A 21,086-nucleotide genomic window follows, 5' to 3' on the forward strand; every position below is an offset into this window, starting at 1 on the left:
AGTTCTAGGACAGCCAAGGCTACACAGAGAAATACTGTTTCGTAAAACCAAACCAAACTTATTTGTGCCCTGATTTGAATATTATGGAATGTAAACTGGTTGATAATGACTCACATCTTTAATCCCAGAAGAGGGGATGCAGAGGCAGGTGGATCTCTGAGTTCCAGGCCAGCCTGGTCTACAAAGTGAGTTCCAGGACAGCCTCCAAGGCCACAGAGAATCCCTGTCTCAAGAAAAAAAAAAAATAGAATGTATACATGTATTAAAACATCACATGGGCTGGGGCATGGTGACACACACCTTTAATCAGGCAGATCTCTGTGAGTTCAAGGTCAACCTTATTTACATAGTTCTAGACTAGTCAGAGCTACACAGAGAGACCCTGTCTCAAACAAATAATACATAAATAAACAAGGAAACAAAACTTGCCACATGGTAGAAAGTGCATTAGCTACTTTCTACATAGGAGGAGGAAAATTCTTGACAAAAGCAACTTAAGGAAGGAAGTCTCAGGGAACTTTCTTTCATGATGAGGAAGCCATGATGGAGAGCTGTGGATGGTCACAGGTCACATACTGTGGTGCTCAGTGTCCTGTCTCCTTTTTATTCAGGGCAGGTCTTCCCAGCTTAATTAACCCTATGTAGAAACTCTCTCATAGATATGCCCAGAGACTTGTTTCCATGTAGACTGCAAATCCTATCAAGTTGACAATGGAGATTTAAACATCATAGTAGCCATAAGTATGGGTAATTTTTGGTGCCACTTTAAAAGCATATATATATATATATATATATATATATATATATATTAAATGTATATAAAATCCCTAAGCATAAAAACCCAAGTAAGTATAGTGAAAAAAGTATATGATTCTGTAATAAAAACTATAAAATCTATGCAGAGAGGAATTAAGAATGTCAAATAAATTTAAAATATTTTCAAAGATATAATAAAAATATATCAGTCATATGGAAAAATTTGTCTATACTTTCTGCTGTCAGAATTAATTGTAGAAGGATCATAGCCACAATGATGAAAGAATAATAAAGCTTCATTCAGTAAAAGCTTTAAAAACTATTCCCTTAAAATTAGGTGATGTAATTCAATTTATATTTTATTGCTGACAACCATCTGTAGCTCCACTTCCAGGGGATCTGACGCCCTCTTCTGGCCTCTGCGGGCACTGCACACACATCATGCCCATGAACATTAAATAATAAATCTTACAAAAAGGAAAACTAGTTTCTACATAACAGAATAGCTCTGGGCATCTTTCTATTTTAAAGTTACATATATTTATGTGTGTGGGTGCACATATGAAGATTAGAGGACAACTTGTGGGAGCTGGTTCTCTCCTTCCACAGTGGGGAATCTCGGGCGGGCATCCAACCCAAGTAGTCAGGCTGGATGACAAACAGTTTTAGCTCCTGTGCCATCTCACTGGCCTGGGACATCTTAAAATTGAGATTTCAAAGTTATTTTTTCATGCCTTTTAGTAATCCATGACCTACTTCAAACATTTGTATTCCAGAGAGAAGCTGTAAAGCATGAAAAAAAATGTTTAAAATGAAAGATAAGTTTTGAGGCCTGCCTGGTCTACAGAGTAGGTTCTAGGACATAGTGAGACCCTGTCTCAAAATAAATAAATAAATAAATAAATAAATAAATAAATAAATAAATAAACTCAGCTTTTTTTTCATTAATCCTATCTGTATTATGACAACCACAAAAAACAACCCCCCCTCTCTCGGGACAGGGTCTTGTGTAGTCCAGGCTGTCCTTGAACTTGATCTGAAGATCACCTTCATCTTCATCCTCCTGCCTTGGTCTCCCTAGTTCTAAGGTCACAGGCCTGAGTCATCATCCAGGGTTTTTGCACTTGTGTCCTTTAGATACCCTTTGACAGGTAGCTGTGTCCTCTGAGTTGAAACTTCCCTTCCCACCAAGATTACATAATTTATTAGGCTCTGGAAAGTTACAAGATTCACACGTCCTACCCCACCCCCAAGGTTATAAACACAATAGATTTGGGGGAGAGGAGAATGCCAGGGGACCTGACTTCAAGTTGTGCAGCACTCTGGTCACTTTTCTTCCATCAAATTCCTTAAAAGCAGCAATAGCTCCCTTTCTCTCCCCAAATAGAACATTACTGTACTAATGAAGTTCTTTTTAGTTTGTTTGTTTGTTGTTTTTCAAGATAGGCTTTCTCTGCGGCTTTGGAGGCTGTCTTGGAACTAGCTCTTGTAGACCATGCTGGTCTCGAACTCACAGAGATCCACCTGCGTCTGCCTCCCGAGTGCTGGGACTAAAGGTTTGCACCACCACTGCCCGGCACTACTGAAGTTCTTAGGTGAAGATAATACAAGACTAATTTCATTTATGTTTATATAATCTCATTTTCAAAGCAGTTTTTATTATCTTGTTTGATCATTTTTTTAAATTTATTTATTATTTTATGAGCATTGGTGTTTTGTCAGGTCCCTTGAAACAGGAGTTACAGACAGTTGTGAGCTGCCATATGAGTGCTGGGGATTGAACCCTGGACCTCCTGAAGAGCAGTCAGTGCTCTTAACCACTGAGCCATTTCTCCAACCCCTAAACATATGTCTAGTTAGTGTTTCTTATTGCTGTGAAGAGACACCATGATCACAGCAACTCTTATCAATAAAAACATTTAATTGAGGTGGCTTTCTCATAGTTTCAGAGGTTCAGTCCATTATCATCGGGATGGGGAGCATGGTGGTGTGCAGGCAGATGTGGTGCTGGAGCTGAGAGGCCTACATCTTGACTCTGAGGCAACAAGAAGTTGACTCACTGAGGAAAGCTTGAGAGAAGAGACCCCAAAGTCCACCCCCACAGTGACACACTTCCTCCAACAAGGCCACATTTCCTAATAGTGTCACTCCTTTGGGGGTCCATTTTCTTTCAAACCACCACAACATTGAAGGCCTTCTTTATTATTTGAATTCCATGATTCTAGTTCTAGAATCTCTGACTGTAGAGAGAATTACTTTTGTGGAAGTGTTTGTTTTCTCTAGGAATTCATCCCCCTTCTAACCATATCTGCTGAATATAAGAATCAGACAAACACAAAGATAATGATATGAGCTTTGCCTTCAAAGAACTCAAAATTTAATTGTGTTTAACCATCAAGAAAATAGAAGACAAAATGGGGTAGGTGCCACTATAGGATTTGTTCCAGGCAGATGAAGGGTTACTTTTGAACAAATCCTGGAGCCTCAAATCTAAGTAAGAGTTAATGGTCTGGGCTGGGCAGATGGCTCAGATAGTAAAGTGTGCTGTACAACCATGTGGACCCAACCTCAGTCTCCCGGTAGCTATGTAGAAAGCCTAGTATGATGGCATGATGCAAGGCTGAGACAGGTTGGGAGAGATCCTAGGGGCTTGCTGGCCAGCCTGTCTCAACAATTGGTAAGTTCTAGATTCAGTAAAAGACCTTGTTTCAAAAGAATGTGGTGGAGGGGCTAGAGAGATTGTTCAGTAGTTAAGAGCACTTGGTGTGCATGCATGAGAAGCAGAGGTTGGATTAGAATGTATCTAACAAGCTGGGGATCCACAAAAGCCTTAAGTCTACTTCTGAAGGAGCTAATGCCCTCTTCTGGCCTTCAAATGATCAACAGAAATAATATTAAAAAAAAAATAAAGTTGAGGGTCTGGAGCAATGGCTTAATGGTTCAGATTACTGGATGCTCTTCCAGAGGACCCAGGTTGGATACTCAACCCCCCACATGGTAGCTCATAACTAACTGTCCAGTTTCAGTGAATCCAATGCCCTCTTCTGGCCTTTACAGGCACCAGGCATGCAAGTAGTCACACAGACATACATGCAGACTAGATACCACATACATAAAATAATAACAACAAAACAAAAATAATAAAACATTTAAAAATCTTTAAAAAATAAGATTGAGAGCTAGATGAAGATAGAAAAGTAACTAATATTGACATTTGGCCTCCACTCATGAATCCAATACATGCACATACAGACACACACACACACACACACACACACACACACACACACACACACACACACACATTTTCTTTGTTTGTGTCTCACTCTAGCCTAGACTGATTTTGAACTCATGGCAATTTTCTCCCATGTGCTGAAATTACAAGATTACAAGAATCATCTTACCTAATTTCCTACTTTTTTGTTTTTTAGACAATGTCTCACTGTGTATCACAGGGTTTATTTGAAATTACAGAGATCCACCTACCTCTGCTTCCTGAGTGCTGGGATTAAAGGTATGCATTTATCATCATGCCTGGCTATTTATTTTTAATATTTTTGTTGTTTATTTACTTTCATCACTAAGCTGGGCAGTGGTGGTGTATGCCTTTAATCCCAGCACCTGGGAAGCAGAGGCATGCAGATTTCAGTGAGTTCAAGTATAGCCTGGTCTACAAAGTGAGTTTCAGACAGCCAAGAACGTTACACAGAACGTTGTCTTGAAAAACCAAAAACCAAAACAAACAAGCAAAAAAAAAAAAAAAAAAAAACCAAAATAATTCACAAAACAAAACAAAAACCAAACAAAATAACAAAATACCCTTATTCTTCATCACTAGTATTGATGAATAAATATCAAATTCCACTACAGGGCAAATCAACCAACACTATACAAAAATGTATACAAATAGGAACATTTGTAATCACAGTTCTGGGGAGGAAGAGAATCAAGGGATCCCTGTAGCTTGATGGTCAGGCAGCCTAGCCTACTTGGTGACCCCCAACCAAGTGCCAACAAGAGACTTCATTTCAAAAACTAAGGTGGAGACTGCCAGTAGTGGCCCATGCCTTTAATCCCAGCACTCTGGATGCTGAGTCATACAGGTCCCTAAATTTGCAACCAGTCTGGTCTGCAGAGAAACCTTGTTTTTTTTTTTTTTTTTTTTTTTTTTTTTAAAAAAAAAAAAAAAAAAACAAAACCCACCTCACCTCCCCCAAAACAGAAAAGAAAATGTAAATCAGGGTCTGAAGAGATTTTGTTGTTGTTGTTGTTGTTTTGAGACAGGGTTTCTCTGTAGCTTTGGAGCCTGTCCTGGAAGTTGTTTTTTTAGACCAGGCTAGCCTTGAACTCACAGAGATCCACTTGTCTCTTCCTCCCCAAGTACTGGGATCAAAGGTGGGCGCCACTACTGACCCAAAGGGCTCAGAGGTCTTTAAAAGCACCCTTGTATAATTATGAAGACAGGAGTTCAGATGGAAGCACCCACATAACAGGTCAGTGTTGGTCTCATGCATGGATGTAACTCCAGAACCAGAGGGAGCAGAGAGGATGATCACTGGGGAATCCTGGCTACCAGCCTGAGAATCTTGATCTTGAGCTCCAGGTTGAAAGAGAGACCCTGCCTCAAAGGAACAAGTCTGAGAAGTGATAGAGGAGGATGCCCAATATCCTCTGTCCTCTCTGGATGTTCACACAGGCGCACATATACCACACTAACATACACTTAATTCTTAGCAACCACATGGTGGCTCACAATCATCTACAGTGGATTCTTTTTTTTTTTAAATTCATTTAACTTTATTTTATGTGTATTGGTGTGAAAGCATCAGATCCCCTGGAACTGGAGTTTTAGACAGCTCTGAGCTGCCAAGTGGGTGTTGGGACCTCTGGAAGAGCAGCCAGAGCCATCTCTCCAGTCCCCATCATACAGTGGATTCTGATACCCTCTTCAGGAATAAAAACATACATGCAAATAGAGCACTTATATGGATAAAAAGAAATCCTACTCAATCAATAATCAGCCTTCGTAGTCACAGCTTCTTTTCAGGATCTCAGGTTTTCTTGGAACTCACATTCCGGAAGCTCAGGCTGGTATACTACGGTCCCTATCTCAGCCACCCAAATGCTGGGATTTCAGCCGCGAGCCACCACACCTGGCTTTAAAATGTAAAAACAAACAAAACCCAGAATGGTTTCCCCTAGTACCATATCCTGAAAAGCTATTTTAACTTCTTTTCTGGAAATTCAACTAAAGTCCTTGTTCATTTCCTTGATCATTTCAGGCAAGTGCTCTACCACTGAGCCGTGTCCCTTAACCCTGGGAAGTCTATTTCTTTGTGCTAACGTAGACATAAACGTAGAGTTGAGCGTGGTCTCTTCATAGATTTCCGTTCAAGAATCCCCAAACACTGCTCCTTCTCTTTGGTGCGTGTTTTGCCTGCATGTATGTGAAGCACTTGCGTGCCTCGTGCCTGCGTAGGTCAAAAGAAAGCATCAGACCCCTGGAACTGGAGTTGTAATTGTTGTGAGCCACCACGTGGGTGCTGGGAACCAAACAAACGCAGCAAGTCCTCAACCCCTGGGCGGTTTCTCCAGCTCCTCTTGGGCTTTGATGAAAAGCCTGGGCGTACGATTTCCTAGTAAGAGTCACTCAGCAAGGGAATGTTCCCGGTTCCCCGGGAACAGACACTTTCAGGCGGCACCAGGGACTGCTTCCAGGAGGCCTGCAGCAGGGAGGAGCCGGCAGGTGGCCAGGCACGCCGCACCGTAGCGGCGCAGGCCCTTCTCGGGCGGGCTCCGGCACTCCTGCCAGCGGTGCTGCTCTGCGCAGGCGCGGCCGCAGCGCGACGTCCCTCACTTACGGCCGAAGCGGTTCGCGCTGGGAGTCGGTGTTGCGCGGTGCAGGGCACTTAGGAACCGACAGCATTGGCGCGGGTAATCAGCTCCCTGTCCTCCTCCTCCCACTGCTAGATCCTCGGGACGACCTCCGAGCTTCGCGATGCGACGCGGACCGCCAGTCCGTGGACCGTCCCAGCCCGCGCGTCTGCCGCCCGCGGGGGTGAGGGGCGGGGTCCCGGGCTGGGCTGCACCGCATCCTGGCGTCTTCCACTTGAAATCTCCCGGGTAACTAACTCGCGGCTCTTCTTGTTTTGCAAGACTGGTATCCGGTTGATTGCGGTTTGCAGGGTCCGCCATGGAGTCAGAGCAGATGCTGGAGGGACAGACGCAGGTACCAGGAGGCCCTTGGATCCAGAGTGGCGGTGTGCAGGGAGGCAGCGCGGACGGGCGGATGTCCCTCTGACTGTATTTTTGTTTTCTAGGTTGCAGAAAACCCTCACTCCGAGTACGGCCTCACAGACAACGTTGAGGTAATTTGCCCAGTTCCTCTGCCCCATCTATGGGTCTCTCGAGAGCTGGAGAAAACTTACGAGGGAAGCACGAGGGAACACTTGGCTGCCGTGATCTCTGTAGTATCAGATTATACGCGGTTTCTTTTACTAGCTTGCCAATACTTGCCTAAAACTAAAGGTACTTTGTAAATGAATGACTAAATCCCGGAACCAGAGCTTTGTAGGCTTGCTTAGGAAAATAGAGGCTTCCTGGAGGGAATTTGTGTGTGAATAGGAGACTCGAGGGATTAAGTTTGGGTTAAAAAAAAAAAAAAAAAAAAAAAAAGAGGGCTGGAGAGTTTCCAAGCAGTTGTACAAACTGGTGTTGATATTTATTCATCGCTTTGCTGTCTGTGTGATACACACCCGAGCAATTTGAATATATCTTCAGCCCCAGAATGCTTAAAATTCAGTAACTTGCTCAAGGACACTAGCAAGTGCTGTTTTTTTTTTTTTTTAATTTAATGTATTTTCTTTGTGTGTGTGTGTGTGTGTGTGTGTGTGTGTGTGTGTGTGTGTGTGTGGCGACGGGGATGTGGACGTGTGTGGAAGTCAGGGCAACCTTACAGAGTTGGTTTTCTCCTTCCACCCTTTGGTGGTTTCTGGAGATGAAGCTCATCAGGCTTGATATAGCAAGCACCTTACCCACTGAACCATCTTATCTAACCTAGAGCTCTGTGTTTCACTGTTGTCAGATTGACCTTTTTTTTTTTTTTTTTTTTGCAAAAGGATTGTATTGTATTTGTATGATCTCTCTCAATGTGTATGTTTCTTTGCTTTTTTTTTTTTTTTTTTTTTTGAGATAGGATTTCACTAGGACTGTTCTGTGTCCTGGAACTCACTATGTAGATAGAGCAGGCTGGTTTTGAATTCACAGAGATCCACTTTTAGGTCTGCATACTGAGTGTTGGGATTAAAAGCATGTGCCACCATGCCCGGCTTATGTATTTACTTTTTAATACTTCATTTTATGTATATGGGTGTTTTGCCTATGTGTTTGTTCATGACAAGATGATGACAGAGCTCCTGGAACTTGACTTAAGACAGTTGTCAGCTACCGTGTGTGATGGGAATTGAATCTGGGTCTTTTGCAAGAGCTACTGGTTCTTTCTGTTTATTTTTGAGTGTCTGCTGCTCTGGATCATGGGAACACCAAGTGTTCCCAGTGTGTGTGAGCTGCAGAAGTACCCCTGTGACTACCAGGTGATTTTCCTTGTGGTCTTTGGCAACTGTATTCATCTAGACCCGAAAGAGCCTCAACTGTCGATTTCTGTGTATCCCTCCTGTCCACACAACTTTTTCCTTGTAGTACTCTGCTGTGTAAATTGGAGCTATTTTAGTTTCTCACAATTTTCTAACACCCGTCTTCTCAATTCAGGGTGACTGCTAAGTCCCCTTTGAGGCTGTATCCTGTGAGTTTTCTAGGTAGCAAGCAGGGAGCAATCAGGGTGGGCCTCAGCTATGTCCCCCTTTTGTTGTAACTAGTACATTGTAATAATATATCCCCTCCCCCCATCCTGAAACAGGGTTTCTCTGTGTATCCTTGGCTGTATCCTGGAACTAGCTTTGTAGACCAAGCTGGCCTTGAACTCATAGACTTCCACCTGCCTCTGTCTCCCCAGTGCTGGGATCAAAGGTATGTGTTACCACTGTAATAACTCTTTTGTGTTTTTACTCATTAATGTCACCTCAGTTCTCTCCCTTTTGCTGTTGTTATGTGTAGGGAGAGAGTAGGGGAGCTTGAAGCAGCTGGTCACCTGTGTCAACAGTCAGGTAGAAAAGCACAACCAATGCTCCCACCCAGCCAATTTTCCTTCTTTCTTTCATTCATTTATTTAACTTATTTATTTTATGTGCATTAGTGTGAAGGTGTCAGATCTCTTGGAACTGGAGTTACAGACAGTTGTGAGCTGCCATGTGGGTGCTGGGAATCGAACCCTGGTCCTCTGGAAGAGCAGCCAGTGCTCTTAACCACTGAGCCACCTCTCCAGCCCCTCCAGTTTTCATTGGTCCAGGACAGAAGCTATGTGAAGGATGCTGCCCTGCCCTCCTTTATGGTGGGCTTTTCCTCCCCCATTGACCTAAGAAAGATAATCCCTCACAGGCTTGCCTAGAGGATAACTTAATCAGGTAATCCTTTACAGGTGTGCTTAGAGTCTTAATCCTACAGGATTCTCGATTGTGTCAAGTTGATTACCAATATTATTAACTGGCACATTGACTTAAAATGAAGCTTAGCAATTGGCACGTGCATGAGTGATATTACTTAAGGAGGGTAGTATAGGAATTGTTTCTTTTGGTAATGATTTATTTAAAACAGTTTAATTGTATGTATGTGTATGTGCATGGAGTATAGGTTCCTATAGGGGTGTCAGGCTTTCTAGGGGCTGGAATAACAGGCATTGTGAGCCGCCTGGTGTGGGTGTTGGGATTGAATTCTAGTCCTGGAAGAGGAATGCTCGTTGTTTGTCCAGACAGGGATTCTCTGTGCAACAGCACTGGCTGTCCTGGAACTCTGTAGACCTCACTGCCTCAGATTCACAGAGATCCACCTGCCTCTGCCTCCCAACTGCTGGGATTAAAGGTGTGTGCCACCACTGCCTGGTAGGAGTATTCATTCATTTAAAAAATTTTTTTTTTTACTTTTGAGACAGGGTTTCTCTGTGTAGCATTGGAGCTTATCCTGGCACTCACAGAGATCCACCTGCCTCTGCCTCCTGAGTGCTGGGATTAAAAGCGTACACCACCAACGCCCGGCCAGGAGTACTCATTCTTAATCACCAAGTCATTTCTCCAGCCCTCTTAAGTTGTATATTAATTTTTTTGAGATGGTCTCTCTATGTATTCCTGGAATTCATAGAGATGTGGTTACCTCTGCCTGCTGAGGGCTGATGTTGAAGAGAGCCTAGCTCAGTCCTCCCTTTAAAAGATAGTTACTTGTAGCTCAGGCTGGGTTTGAACTCATAATGTAGTGGAGAATGATTTTGAATTCCTGATACTTGTGCTTCTACCTTCCAAGTGCTGGGATCACAGGTATGCACTACCATACCCAGTTAATGCTAGGGCTGAACCCAGGACTTCAAGCATCCTAGGTAAGTACTTACCTATGGCATCACATATGTATGTATGTATATGTATATATGCATATATATACACATAAACACGCATATATATGTGTATACACACAAACACACACTCTCTCCCTGGAATTAATGTTCCTTATTTTGGAGGCATTGCAATACCATGTAAATGAGCAACCTTTTTTTTTTTTTTTTTAATATACAAACTGGTAAGTTAGGATTGTGCTCTTTACTATGATTAAGATGAATTTGTTAGGCTGGAGAGATGGCTCAGTGATTAAGAGCACTGGGTGGCTCTTCCAGAGGATGCAGGTTTACTTCTCAGCACCCAAGGGTAGCTCACAACTGCCTCTAACTCCAGTTTTGGGTGATCTGACACTTTCACACATATACATGCATGCATAACACAAGTGCACATGAAATAAAAAGAAATAATTTTTAAAAATAAAGGAAGAATTTGTTGCTGGATGCTGGTGGCCCATGCTTTTAATCCCAGCACTCAGGATGCAGAGGCAGGCAGATCTCTGTGTTGAAGGCCAGTCTGGTCTACAGAGTGAGTTACAGGACAGCCAGGGCCACATGGAGAAACCCTGTCCTGAAAAACCATAAAATTAGGGTTTGGGGCTGGAGAGGTGGCAAGTGTTTAGAGCACTTGTTTTTGCAGAGGACTGGGGTTGGATTTCCAGCACCTTCATAGCAGTTTACAACTATCTTGTAATTCCAGTTTCAGGGGATCTGATGCCGCCTTCTGGCCTTCTTGGGCGCATGGTTTACATAAATCTATGTAGGCAAAATACTCATGCCCATGAAATAATAAAATCTAGAAGAGAATTAAAAAAAGGAATTTAGGGATTGGCTTGAATTTCTTTTGGTGGAGAGGTTTGCCATCTGGTGTCATTGTGGTCATGATTTGCTTTCCTTTTAGTGTTCTTTTCCTATTAGTTTTTGTTTGCTTTCAAAATAAACTTTACTTTGGGATATTCATGCTTTTTTTCTTTTTCTTTTTTTAACATCACTAGCGGATAGTCGAAAATGAGAAGATTAATGCAGAAAAATCATCAAAACAGAAGGTGGATCTGCAGTCTTTGCCAACCCGTGCCTACCTGGATCAGACTGTTGTGCCTATCTTACTACAGGGTCTTGCTGTGCTTGCAAAGGAAAGGTGAGATAAAGTTGTCTGTGAGTGGAGGTACACAGTGGGACCTCCACACCCCAAATAACATCAGTTGTGTGTGGTGGTTCTTTGCTATAATTTTTGTGTTCAACGATGTCATGCTTGACATTTTATTTTTATATTTATATATGATGTGCATGCATGTGTGTGTGTATATTCTGTGATAGACTTATGGAGTTAAGGTTTTGGACATCCAGTTCCAGTCAGGGATTGAACTCAGGTCATCAGGCTTAGTATCAAGCACCTTTACCTGCTGAGTCATCTTACTGGCCCATTGCTGTTAGATTTTCATTTTATTTACTTATTTTTTTGAGACAGGGTTTCTCTGTAACCCTGGCTATCCTGGAACTTGCTCTATAAACCAGGCTGGCCTCGAACTCAGAGATCCACCTGCCTCTGGCTCCCCAAAATTTTTACTTTTTAAAAATTATTTGTTTGTTCATTTTACGTGTGTGGGTATTTATTCTGGGTGTGTGTGTGTGCACCACGTGGGCCAAAAGAGGGTGTTGCATCCAGATTGCAGTTACACAGATGGGTGTGAGCCATCATGTTGGGGGGATGCTGGGATTTGAACTCCTGTGTACAGACTTGGAATCATAGTCTGCAGGTAATATTGTAAAGTTTTTACTTAAGGATAACATTGTTCTAGGTAGTCTTCATTGATACATATATATCTCAGAGACCCACCTGCCTCTGCCTCCTGAGTGCTGGGATTAAAGGTTTATGTCACCACTGCTCAACTAATTATTATAATTGAAATTATAATACTACCACAGTAAACTTAGCCTATTTACCATTGCTCTTTTTTAAACTTGTAGCCTAGGCTGGCTTTGAACTCACTGTGTATCCAAGGATGACCTTGAATTTCCAGTCCAGTGTTTGGATTACAGGAAGTATGATACCATATCTGGCTTATGTGGGTTTTGGGATTGAGTCTAGGGCCTTGAGTATGCTGTATAATCACTCTGCCTGCTCAGTTATATCCTTCTTTTTGTTGTTGAGACAGTCTCAGGCTCAGGCTGACCTGAACTCTGATCCTTTCGCTTCTAACTCCTAAGTGCTAGGATTACAGTTAGGTTTCACCCAGATCCGTTTTCCATATTGTTGAACATTAGGTCCATTTTCCTTTGTTATTATAATTTATCTACTTCGTACCTTTTTGCCCGTGCTTGCTTATTTTTTTAATGGCAAATTATCAAGGATTAGTTTTCTAGTTTAATGTAGTTTGACTCTATATATAGTATTTGCCATATTGTGGTATTTGCTGAAATTTGTATTTCTGTCTAAAAATTTGTTCCTTAAATTTTCCTAGTGTCATTGTAGTTTCAAGTACAGGATTATTATAAACTCTTTTTGATAGTGGCTGGGCTTCAAACTGCTCACTATAGGCAAGCATACCATCACTAAGCTGTTCCCAGGTATTATAAAGGGCTCTTCTTGCCAGTACATTTGTTTTTTAGCAGTTATTTCTTCCTTCGGGAGCAGTTCTCTTATTCCTACATGTATCTCCATAATCTTTACATGAATTCTTTTTTTGTGTTTTGTTTTATTTTTTAATGTGTGTGTGTGTGTGTGTTTTCACCTGCATGTGTGTTTGTGCACCATGTGGATCCCCAGATCCCACCCTTAGAGACCAGAAGATGGCATGGGATCCCTTGCAACTTGAGTTACACTTGGTTCTGAAAGAACAGCCAGTGTCCTTAACCACTGAGCCATCTCTCTAGCTGTATTTATTTATTTTCCAAAGGAGGGGCATATTTAGTTCTTGCTGACTGAATTAGCCATGTAGCTGAAGAAGGCTTTGGACTCCACAGTTTTGCATACTTTGTGTCCCAAGTACTTTTTTTTTGTGTAAACAAATAAGTAAATTTGTTTTGTAAACTATTAGTTTCTATTAGGTGTGTGTTATGTTTGAAACCTCGGACAGTAATAATCTCTGTAGTAGACGGACATAGATTAAGTTTTGTTACATTTAGTTTTGTGTGTGTGTGTGTGTGTGTGTGTGTGTGTGTGTGTGTGTGTATCCCAGGGTGTGTGCATGTGTATGTAGGCGTAGGTGTGTGTGGAGGTCAGAGGACAACTTTGGGGAGTGGGTTTTCTCTTTTTTACATGTGGGTTATAGGGACTGAATTTAGGTGTCAGGCGTGGTGGCAGTGGTCTTCCTTGATAAGTCATTCTAATGGATGGTGTGAGATTGATATGTTAGTTTATATAAAAGTCACATGTCCTGATTGTGGTGGCACACACCTTCAGTCCCATCTCACAGGCAGAGGCAGGCAGATCTTCTGGTTCAGGTGGTGGAGTCTCAGGCCAGCCAGGGTTATGTGGTGAGACACTGTCTTTAAGATGACTCAGCATTGGCTGCTCTTGCAGAGGACCTGCGTTTGTTTCTTAACACCTACATGGAGGCTCACAGCCATCTGTCATTCTGGTTCCAAGCCATCTGACGCCCTCTTTTGGCCTTTTGATATAAACATACATGTAGGCAGAATACCCATACATGGCTTAAAAAAATAGACACACACCACTCACATACATATATACCACACACCACACACCACACCACACCACACCCCCCCCCCACACGGTACCCATTAAAGCCTGTGCTTGGAATACACAAGGCTGTTAATAAATGAATGCAATAAATATATTTTTTTGCTTGGTTATGTTTATGAAGTTTATCAACATCTCTGCTGTTGATGACTGCAATGTGGTTGGACTGGAGTAAGAGCTTAATGGTTAGGTGCTGCCCTGGCAGGCCTGAGGTCCCAGGTTCAGTTTCCAGCACCACCCCAAAAAGGTAATCTTTTATATATTTTCATTTTTTCCCAAGAAGGCTGGTATGTTAGAAATTCTATTTAATTTAAAATTTAAATCATTACTATTGTTTTATTTGAAAAGGGTCTCATGTAGCCTAAATTGATTTCAACCTTCCTTTGTAGCTAGGATGACCTTGAACTTCTGATCCTCTGCCTCTGCTCCCTGAGTGCTAGGATAATAGGTGCTCACAACCATGCCTGATTAAAATTCTAAATACTACTGTTAAATGCTAGAAGAAAAAAAAATAGGGCAATTTTAACTACTATTATGTTTGTAAATATAAGCAAAGAGTTTTTGTAAAGTCAGTCATAAGGTTAGCCTAATTAGTTGGTGAAAGTGGTGTCTATAGGCAGCTCAGAAGATTATACTCGTACGGTGTGTTGGTGTGAGCAGTTGGGAGGCTGAGGCCAGAGGAATGAGAGTTGCTGGTGGACTGGTTTATGTAATTATTGCTTGTATGTATGTATGTGTGTATGTATGTATGTATGTATACAGTGTTCTGTCTGCATGTATCCCTGCAGGTCAGAGAGGGCACCAGATCTCATTACAGATGGTTGCGAGCCACCATGTGGTTGCTGGGACTTGAACTCAAAACCTGGAAGAGCAGACAGTGCTCTTAGCCATCTCTCCAGCCCTGTTTATGTAATTATTACCTTTCTCAAGAGATAGAAAAGAAAAAGGGTTAGGGCTGAGGTAGCTGTAGCTTAGTGGTAGAGTGCTTGCCTTGCATGTTGTTTAAAGTGCAAAGGGAAACTTTTTAAAATTTATTTTTTCAGACAGGGTTTCTCTACATAGCCCTGGCTATCTTGGAACTTACAGAGTTCTGCCTGTTTCTTCCTTCCTAGTGCCTGCAGCCTGGTCTACAGAGCAAGTTCCAGGATAGCCAGGGGCTACCCTGTCTCAAAAAACAAGCAAAAAGGCAAATCCTAGAGAGATGGCTTAGCAGTTAAGAGTTCCAGCTGAAAAATCAACAAACAAACCAAAAAAAAGAGAGCACCAGCTGCCCTTTCAGGGATTCTGGTTTCACTTCTAGCAACCCAACCAGATGCCCTCTTCTGGCATGCAGGTGTACATGCAGACTCTGTGTGTGTGTGTGTGTGTGGTGTGTGTGTGTGTGTGTGTGTGTGTGTGTGTGTGTGTGTGTGTGTGTGTGTGTGTATGATGCATAAATAAATAAATCTTTTGAGACAGGTTTTCTGTCTAGCTTTGCAGCCTGTTCTGGAACTCTCTTTGTAGACTAGACAGGCTTCAAAATCATAGAGAGCCCCCCGTTTCTGCCTCACAAGTGCTGGGATTAAAGGAGTGCACCACCACCAACCTTTTTCTTTTTTTGATAGGGTTTTTCTGTGTGTAGTCCTGGCTATCCTAGAATTCACTTTATAGACCAGACTAGCCTCAAACTCACAGAGATCCTCCTGCCTCTGCCTCCCCAGTGCTAGAACTAAAGACCAATGTACCACTGATTAACACCCCCCCCAAGCATGTGCTATCATGCCTAGAACAGGAGAATATATGTTTTTTAACTATGGTAAATCAATTTTCCGTATGCTCACTTGCCTGACTTCCTTTCCTCTTTTCCCGAACCCCGCCTTTTGGAGTAGGGTCTCACCATGTTCCTTTGGCTGGCCGGGAATTTGCTATGTATAGAACTGGTATAGAACTCAAGAGTCTGGTATAGAACTCAAGAGATCTGCTTACCTCTGACTTCTAAGTACTGAGATTATAGCAATATGCTACCGTGTCTGGCCCCATTCTGTCTTTCTTTTCCACCTAACCTCCCTTCTTCCCTTTCCTCTCTGTCCTACTGTCCGATCCCTGGTGGCCTCTGCTTCCCCTGTGAAATGGGATACTGGTGAGGCCATCTTGTCCAGTGTGTGCAGTGCTGGGGCTTGACCCTTGTATGTGTTCATGCTAGGCACGCTCTCTGCTGACTTCCCATCTTTTTACTTGGCTTTTTTTTTGAGATAGTGTGTCTTTGTGTAGTCCAGGCTGGCCTCAGATTTACTATATAAAATAGTGCTGGGTGCTGGGATTACACACATGAGCCGCAGCTCCGATCTCTGTGGAGGCTGCCTCTGCCCTCGATGTTACCCTTTTGCTTTTGTCTCCCTAATCCTGGGATTACTGGTCACAGGTAATCACTCCCCATTCAGTATGCTGTTGTGGGATGGTTTGGGAGGGAAAATTTTGCTGTTTTGTACTGGTTGGTTTTGAACTTGATACATAAGTCTGGCTGGTTTGGAGCTAGGATTACATACATGTCACTGTGTTCAGTTTTTAGTGTTGGGCAGTGGTGGCGCACACCTTTAGTCCCAGCACTTGGGAGGCAGAGGCAGGTGGATCCGTGTGTTCTAGATCAGCCTGGTCTCCAAGAACTAGTTCCAGGACAGCCTCCAAAGCCACAGAGAAACCCTGTCTTGAAAAAACAACAACAACAACAAAACCAAAATTGAGATATTTCCTTTATTTTTAATATTTAGACAGATTTTCCTCAAGAATAACTTGCATAAAAGTGATAAATATTTTAAATTTATCAGTGTTTTTCTCAGGTGTGAGTTCCTGGTTGTAGCATAATACTAATTTAAAAGATTTGGACTGTTGAGGTAGCTTAGTGAGTTGAGGCTTGCCACCAAGCCTGAGTTTGATTCCCCATGACCCCACATAGTAGAATGAATTGCCCTCTGACTTCCACACAAGTGCCATGCCTCCCACAAAATGAATGCAATGAAAGACTCAAAGAAAAATTGAAGTGTCTGTTTAAAAAGGAACAGGTTGTCTAAATGAATCTTGATGCCTTTGATGAGTCTTCGGTGAGGTCATGTGTGCTAATGTTGCTAATGGCAGTTCCATTACTTATTTTTCCTGAAGGGTAATACTTGGGAACCTACACCTGCTCTAGGCACACAGCTTGATGAGTTTGTTTTTGTTTTTATAAAGGTTCTCACTGTGTAGCTCTGGCTGGCCTACAACTGGCCATATAGACTGCTGGGAATTAAAACTGTCACCATTATGGGCCAACTTGAAAGTAAACACCTGTGCTATGTGCACTAAGGTCATAAAGCTGACCACTGCTCGTATCCTAGAAGTCTCCCTGAGGCAAGCAGAATTTCATTTCCTCAGCTTGTGTTTTTGGGCTCAGTAGGTAAAGAAAGGCATTTGCCGAGCAGAGTAAATTTGGTTACCTAAGTTCAGTACCGAGAACCCACGTGAAGATGCTAGGAAAGAATGGGCTTCAGAGTTGTCTTCTGGCCTCCATGTGAGTGAGACATCTGTTCCCCCCATGCATACATGCGATAATAGTAAGAAAAGAGTAAACAAGAACCCTTGTGTTTTTAGAATTGAGTGTATAGCTGGTTTTAAGTTATAAAACAGTTTAAGTCCTTTTAAACTGTAGTTTTGGTTTCTGAGCTTGTCGTCTCATTTACCATATTTATTACAAATAGCCTTTCAGTGTGAAATGAAAGTCAAACATGCATTTTTAAAAATGGTATGTTTAAATTTATGTATGTACAGAACATCTCTCTAACCTTTGCATTTCTTTTCCCTTACAGACCTCCAAATCCCATTGAGTTTCTAGCATCTTATCTTTTAAAAAATAAGGCACAGTTTGAAGATAGAAATTGATTACTTGGGAAGAAAGACACACTTGGTTGCTACTGTAGATTTACACGATTACGAGGCAGCTCTCATTGCCGTGATTCCCTCCCCCTCTGGAACCTTCACTGACTTCTGGAGTTGCAGAAGAGAACACATCCCCTTGTCTGATTTAATCAACCAGACTTATTTAATGAGTATCATCTGTGCAATTTTTTTCTCAGATTGTCTTTTACTTTGTTTTTAAAAAGACCTTCAAAATAAACTGTTTAAACACCATTAGTTTACAGTTTTGTTTTTGGTTTTCGAGACAGGGTTTCTCTGTGTATCTTTGGAGCCTATCCTGGAACTCGCTCTGGAGACCAGGCTGGCCTTGAACTCACAGAGATCCACCTGCCTCTGCCTCCTGAGTGCTGGGATTAAAGGCTTGCGCCACCAACTCCCGGCTAGTTTACAGTTTTTATGTTTGTTTCCATGAACTGCTTGAGGCTTTGAATGCGATGGCCTTGTAGTAATCACTTAATAGCCACCAAATTTGCAGTTTTTCCTTAAATGATCTCTGAAATTGAACTCTGTTGAGCTCTTTTCTCCATTTTGCAGACAAGAAGACAGCCTGCAGAGGTTAAAAAGCTGCTTAGGACAGCACTGCTGATAAGTGGAGATGGGCATTCAACCCAGTCCCACCAATGTTCTAAGAGCTAAGCAACAAGTACAAGCTGCATAGTATTGTTGTATCTTTGCATAACAATAGGGGGCTGAAGAGGTGACATCTTAGAGTACTTGTTGCTTTTTCAGAGAACCCAGGTTTGATTCCCAGCACCCACATAGTGGCTCACAACTGTCTGTAACTCCAGTTCAGGGGATCTGACCCCCTCTTCTGACTAGGCATACACAAGATACACATAACGTATATTCAGCCAAAACATTTATACATATAAAACTTAAAATATGTAGTATTTTTGTTTTGCATGTATTCCTAGTGTCCTCTATGAAGAAATTGAGATAGCTCACTGGCTCTGATAAAATTTGATGAACGTTAGGGAACACAATTCACTAGAACAGTTGTTGGCAAATGGACAATGAATGAGGTGACATTCTGCTGTCCTCAGGGTGGAGCAGGGGATATTTAGTATCTAAGATGGTACTGGACAGTGTATTTACCCATTGCTTCCGCTGAGTCACCCAGTTCAAACTAAAAGTAATATTAACGTTGAGAAACCATGTACTGGAAGCATATTAATCTTGTCTTTAGGTTAAAAGCCTTTTCAAAGGTAATGTTAAGACCTTTTAACTCTCCTTGAGGGTCATGCACAGTGGTACATACTTTTTTTTTTTTTTCAAGACAGGGTTTATCTGTAGTTTTGAAGGCTGTCCTGGAACTTACTGTTCTAGACCAGGCTAGCTTTGAACTCAGAGATCCACCTGCCTCTGCCTCCCAAGTGCTGGGATGAAAGGCATGCATGCGCCATCAATGCCTGGCTGGTGCATACTCTTAATCCCAACACTGGGAGGCAGAAGCCGGTGGATCTTCATGAGTTCAAGGCCAACCAGAGCCACATCACCAATTCATTCATTCATTCTTTTTTTGAGATCTCAACACAGCTTTTGCTATCCTGGAACTCTGTAGACCAGGTTGGCCTCAAGCTCACAGAGAGATCCTTCTGCCTATGCCCCTTGATACTGGGATTAAAGAATTTCATTGATGTGTAAGTAATATCGTAGTTTTCATTTATATCTAAAGAACCAGGGCCTGGAGAGATGGTTGCAAAGTTAAGAGCACTCAGAAGACTTGGGTTTTATTTCCAGCACCCACATGGGATCCGAAGCTTATGTACTCTGCAGGCACCTACATCCATGTGCTACAAACACATACATATGCACGATCAAAACAACCTCCACGGGGCTGGGGAGATGGCTCAGTCCGTGAATTGCTTGCTTTGGAAGCATGAATTCCTGAATTGAGGTAGTCAGCATCTATGTAAAACAAGTGTTTCCTATAATCCTAATGCTGAGGAGGCAGAGGAGCATCTTAGGGGCTTGCCTGGACCATTGAGGCTAAGCAGCAAATCCTAGTTGGAGTGAGAGATCCTGTCTTAAATAAAGGGAAGATGGCTGGGTGTAGTGACAATGCCTTTACTCCCAACATTTGGAAGGCAGATCTGTGGCCAGAAAAACCAGGGTTAGAAAGACCCTGTCTCAAACCAAATCAAACCAAATATAAGTCTTATAACAGTGGGCAGTATTGTTTTTAGTTACAACAACAAAGATCAGATACACTGTTTTGGAAGCTGTATGCACTAGTGTTAGGTGCTGGGACAGTTTCTGTTCTGTGCTTCATATGGACTATTAACTTTTTCCTTGCCCTCTACTGTGAATAACCTTTACAGAATGTCAAACACAAACAATAGTGTATATAACCAAGATTGTCAATAATAATTATAAACTATAATAAATAAAAATGGAAATTGTATAATATGTCTAATAAACTTCTGGAGTACAAAATTAGGTTTTTCGTTTTCATTTTTTGTTTTTGAGACAGGGTTTCTCTGTGTAACGGCTCTGGCTGTCCTGGGACTAACTCTGTGGAAGGCTGGGCTGAAACTCACAAAGATCTGCTTGCCTCTGCCTCCCAAGTGCTGGGTTTAAAGGTGTGCACCACCAGCGCAGAGCCGAGCCAAAGTTAGCATTTAGGGGAGGTGGAAGTGAACAGGTTCAATTGACTTCTTTCAAGAGGATGTGGGTGGTTTCCCAGCAAGTTCAAGGCCAGCCTGGTCTACATACACAGTCCTAGGCCAGACAGGGATATATAGGGAGATCCTGTCTCAAACAGCTGCTGTGGTGACATCTGCCTTCCCACTTATCCCTGCAAAAGCAGGGTCAGGTAAGTTCGAACACAGCCAGGTTTACATTGGGTGTTTCATCTAGGTCAGTCAGAGCTACATAGTGAAATTTGGTCTTAAAAAGGAAACGTCTATACTTGAAAGCATTCTGGAGATCTTTAAAAACAGATTTAATTGTATATTTGTGTGTGGGTATGTGCACGGAATCGTAGGTGCCTGAAGGGGCCAGAAGAGGGCGTCAGATCTGGAGCGGGACTAACATGTTTGGGAGCTGTCCAATGTGGGTGCTGTAACTCGACTCAGGTCCTCTGCAAGAACAGTACATATTTTTAACTTCTGAGCCATTTCTTTAGCCCAACAGCCCGTATTTTATTCATCAGTGTGGTCTTCGCTAAGTTTGGTAAGAGACACAAGTTCTTGGGAGAAACAATTT

The 21,086-nt window shown here is 42.3% G+C and overlaps 1 protein-coding gene across 1 annotated transcript; it reads left to right on the forward strand.

The window, feature by feature from the left end:
* The first annotated feature begins 6,548 nt into the window (after nucleotides 1-6,548).
* On the forward strand, nucleotides 6,549-18,092 carry Dpy30 (dpy-30 histone methyltransferase complex regulatory subunit). The gene is made up of 5 exons (XM_027426097.2): nucleotides 6,549-6,690; nucleotides 6,913-6,985; nucleotides 7,077-7,124; nucleotides 11,245-11,387; nucleotides 17,771-18,092. The coding sequence occupies exons 2-5, from the start codon at nucleotides 6,950-6,952 to the stop codon at nucleotides 17,841-17,843; spliced, it is 300 nt and encodes a 99-aa protein (XP_027281898.1). The 5' UTR covers nucleotides 6,549-6,690; nucleotides 6,913-6,949; the 3' UTR covers nucleotides 17,844-18,092.
* The last annotated feature ends 2,994 nt before the right edge of the window (nucleotides 18,093-21,086 follow it).

This window comes from Cricetulus griseus, chromosome 7 (genome assembly GCF_003668045.3).
Source record: "Cricetulus griseus strain 17A/GY chromosome 7, alternate assembly CriGri-PICRH-1.0, whole genome shotgun sequence".
NCBI lineage: Eukaryota > Metazoa > Chordata > Mammalia > Rodentia > Cricetidae > Cricetulus > Cricetulus griseus.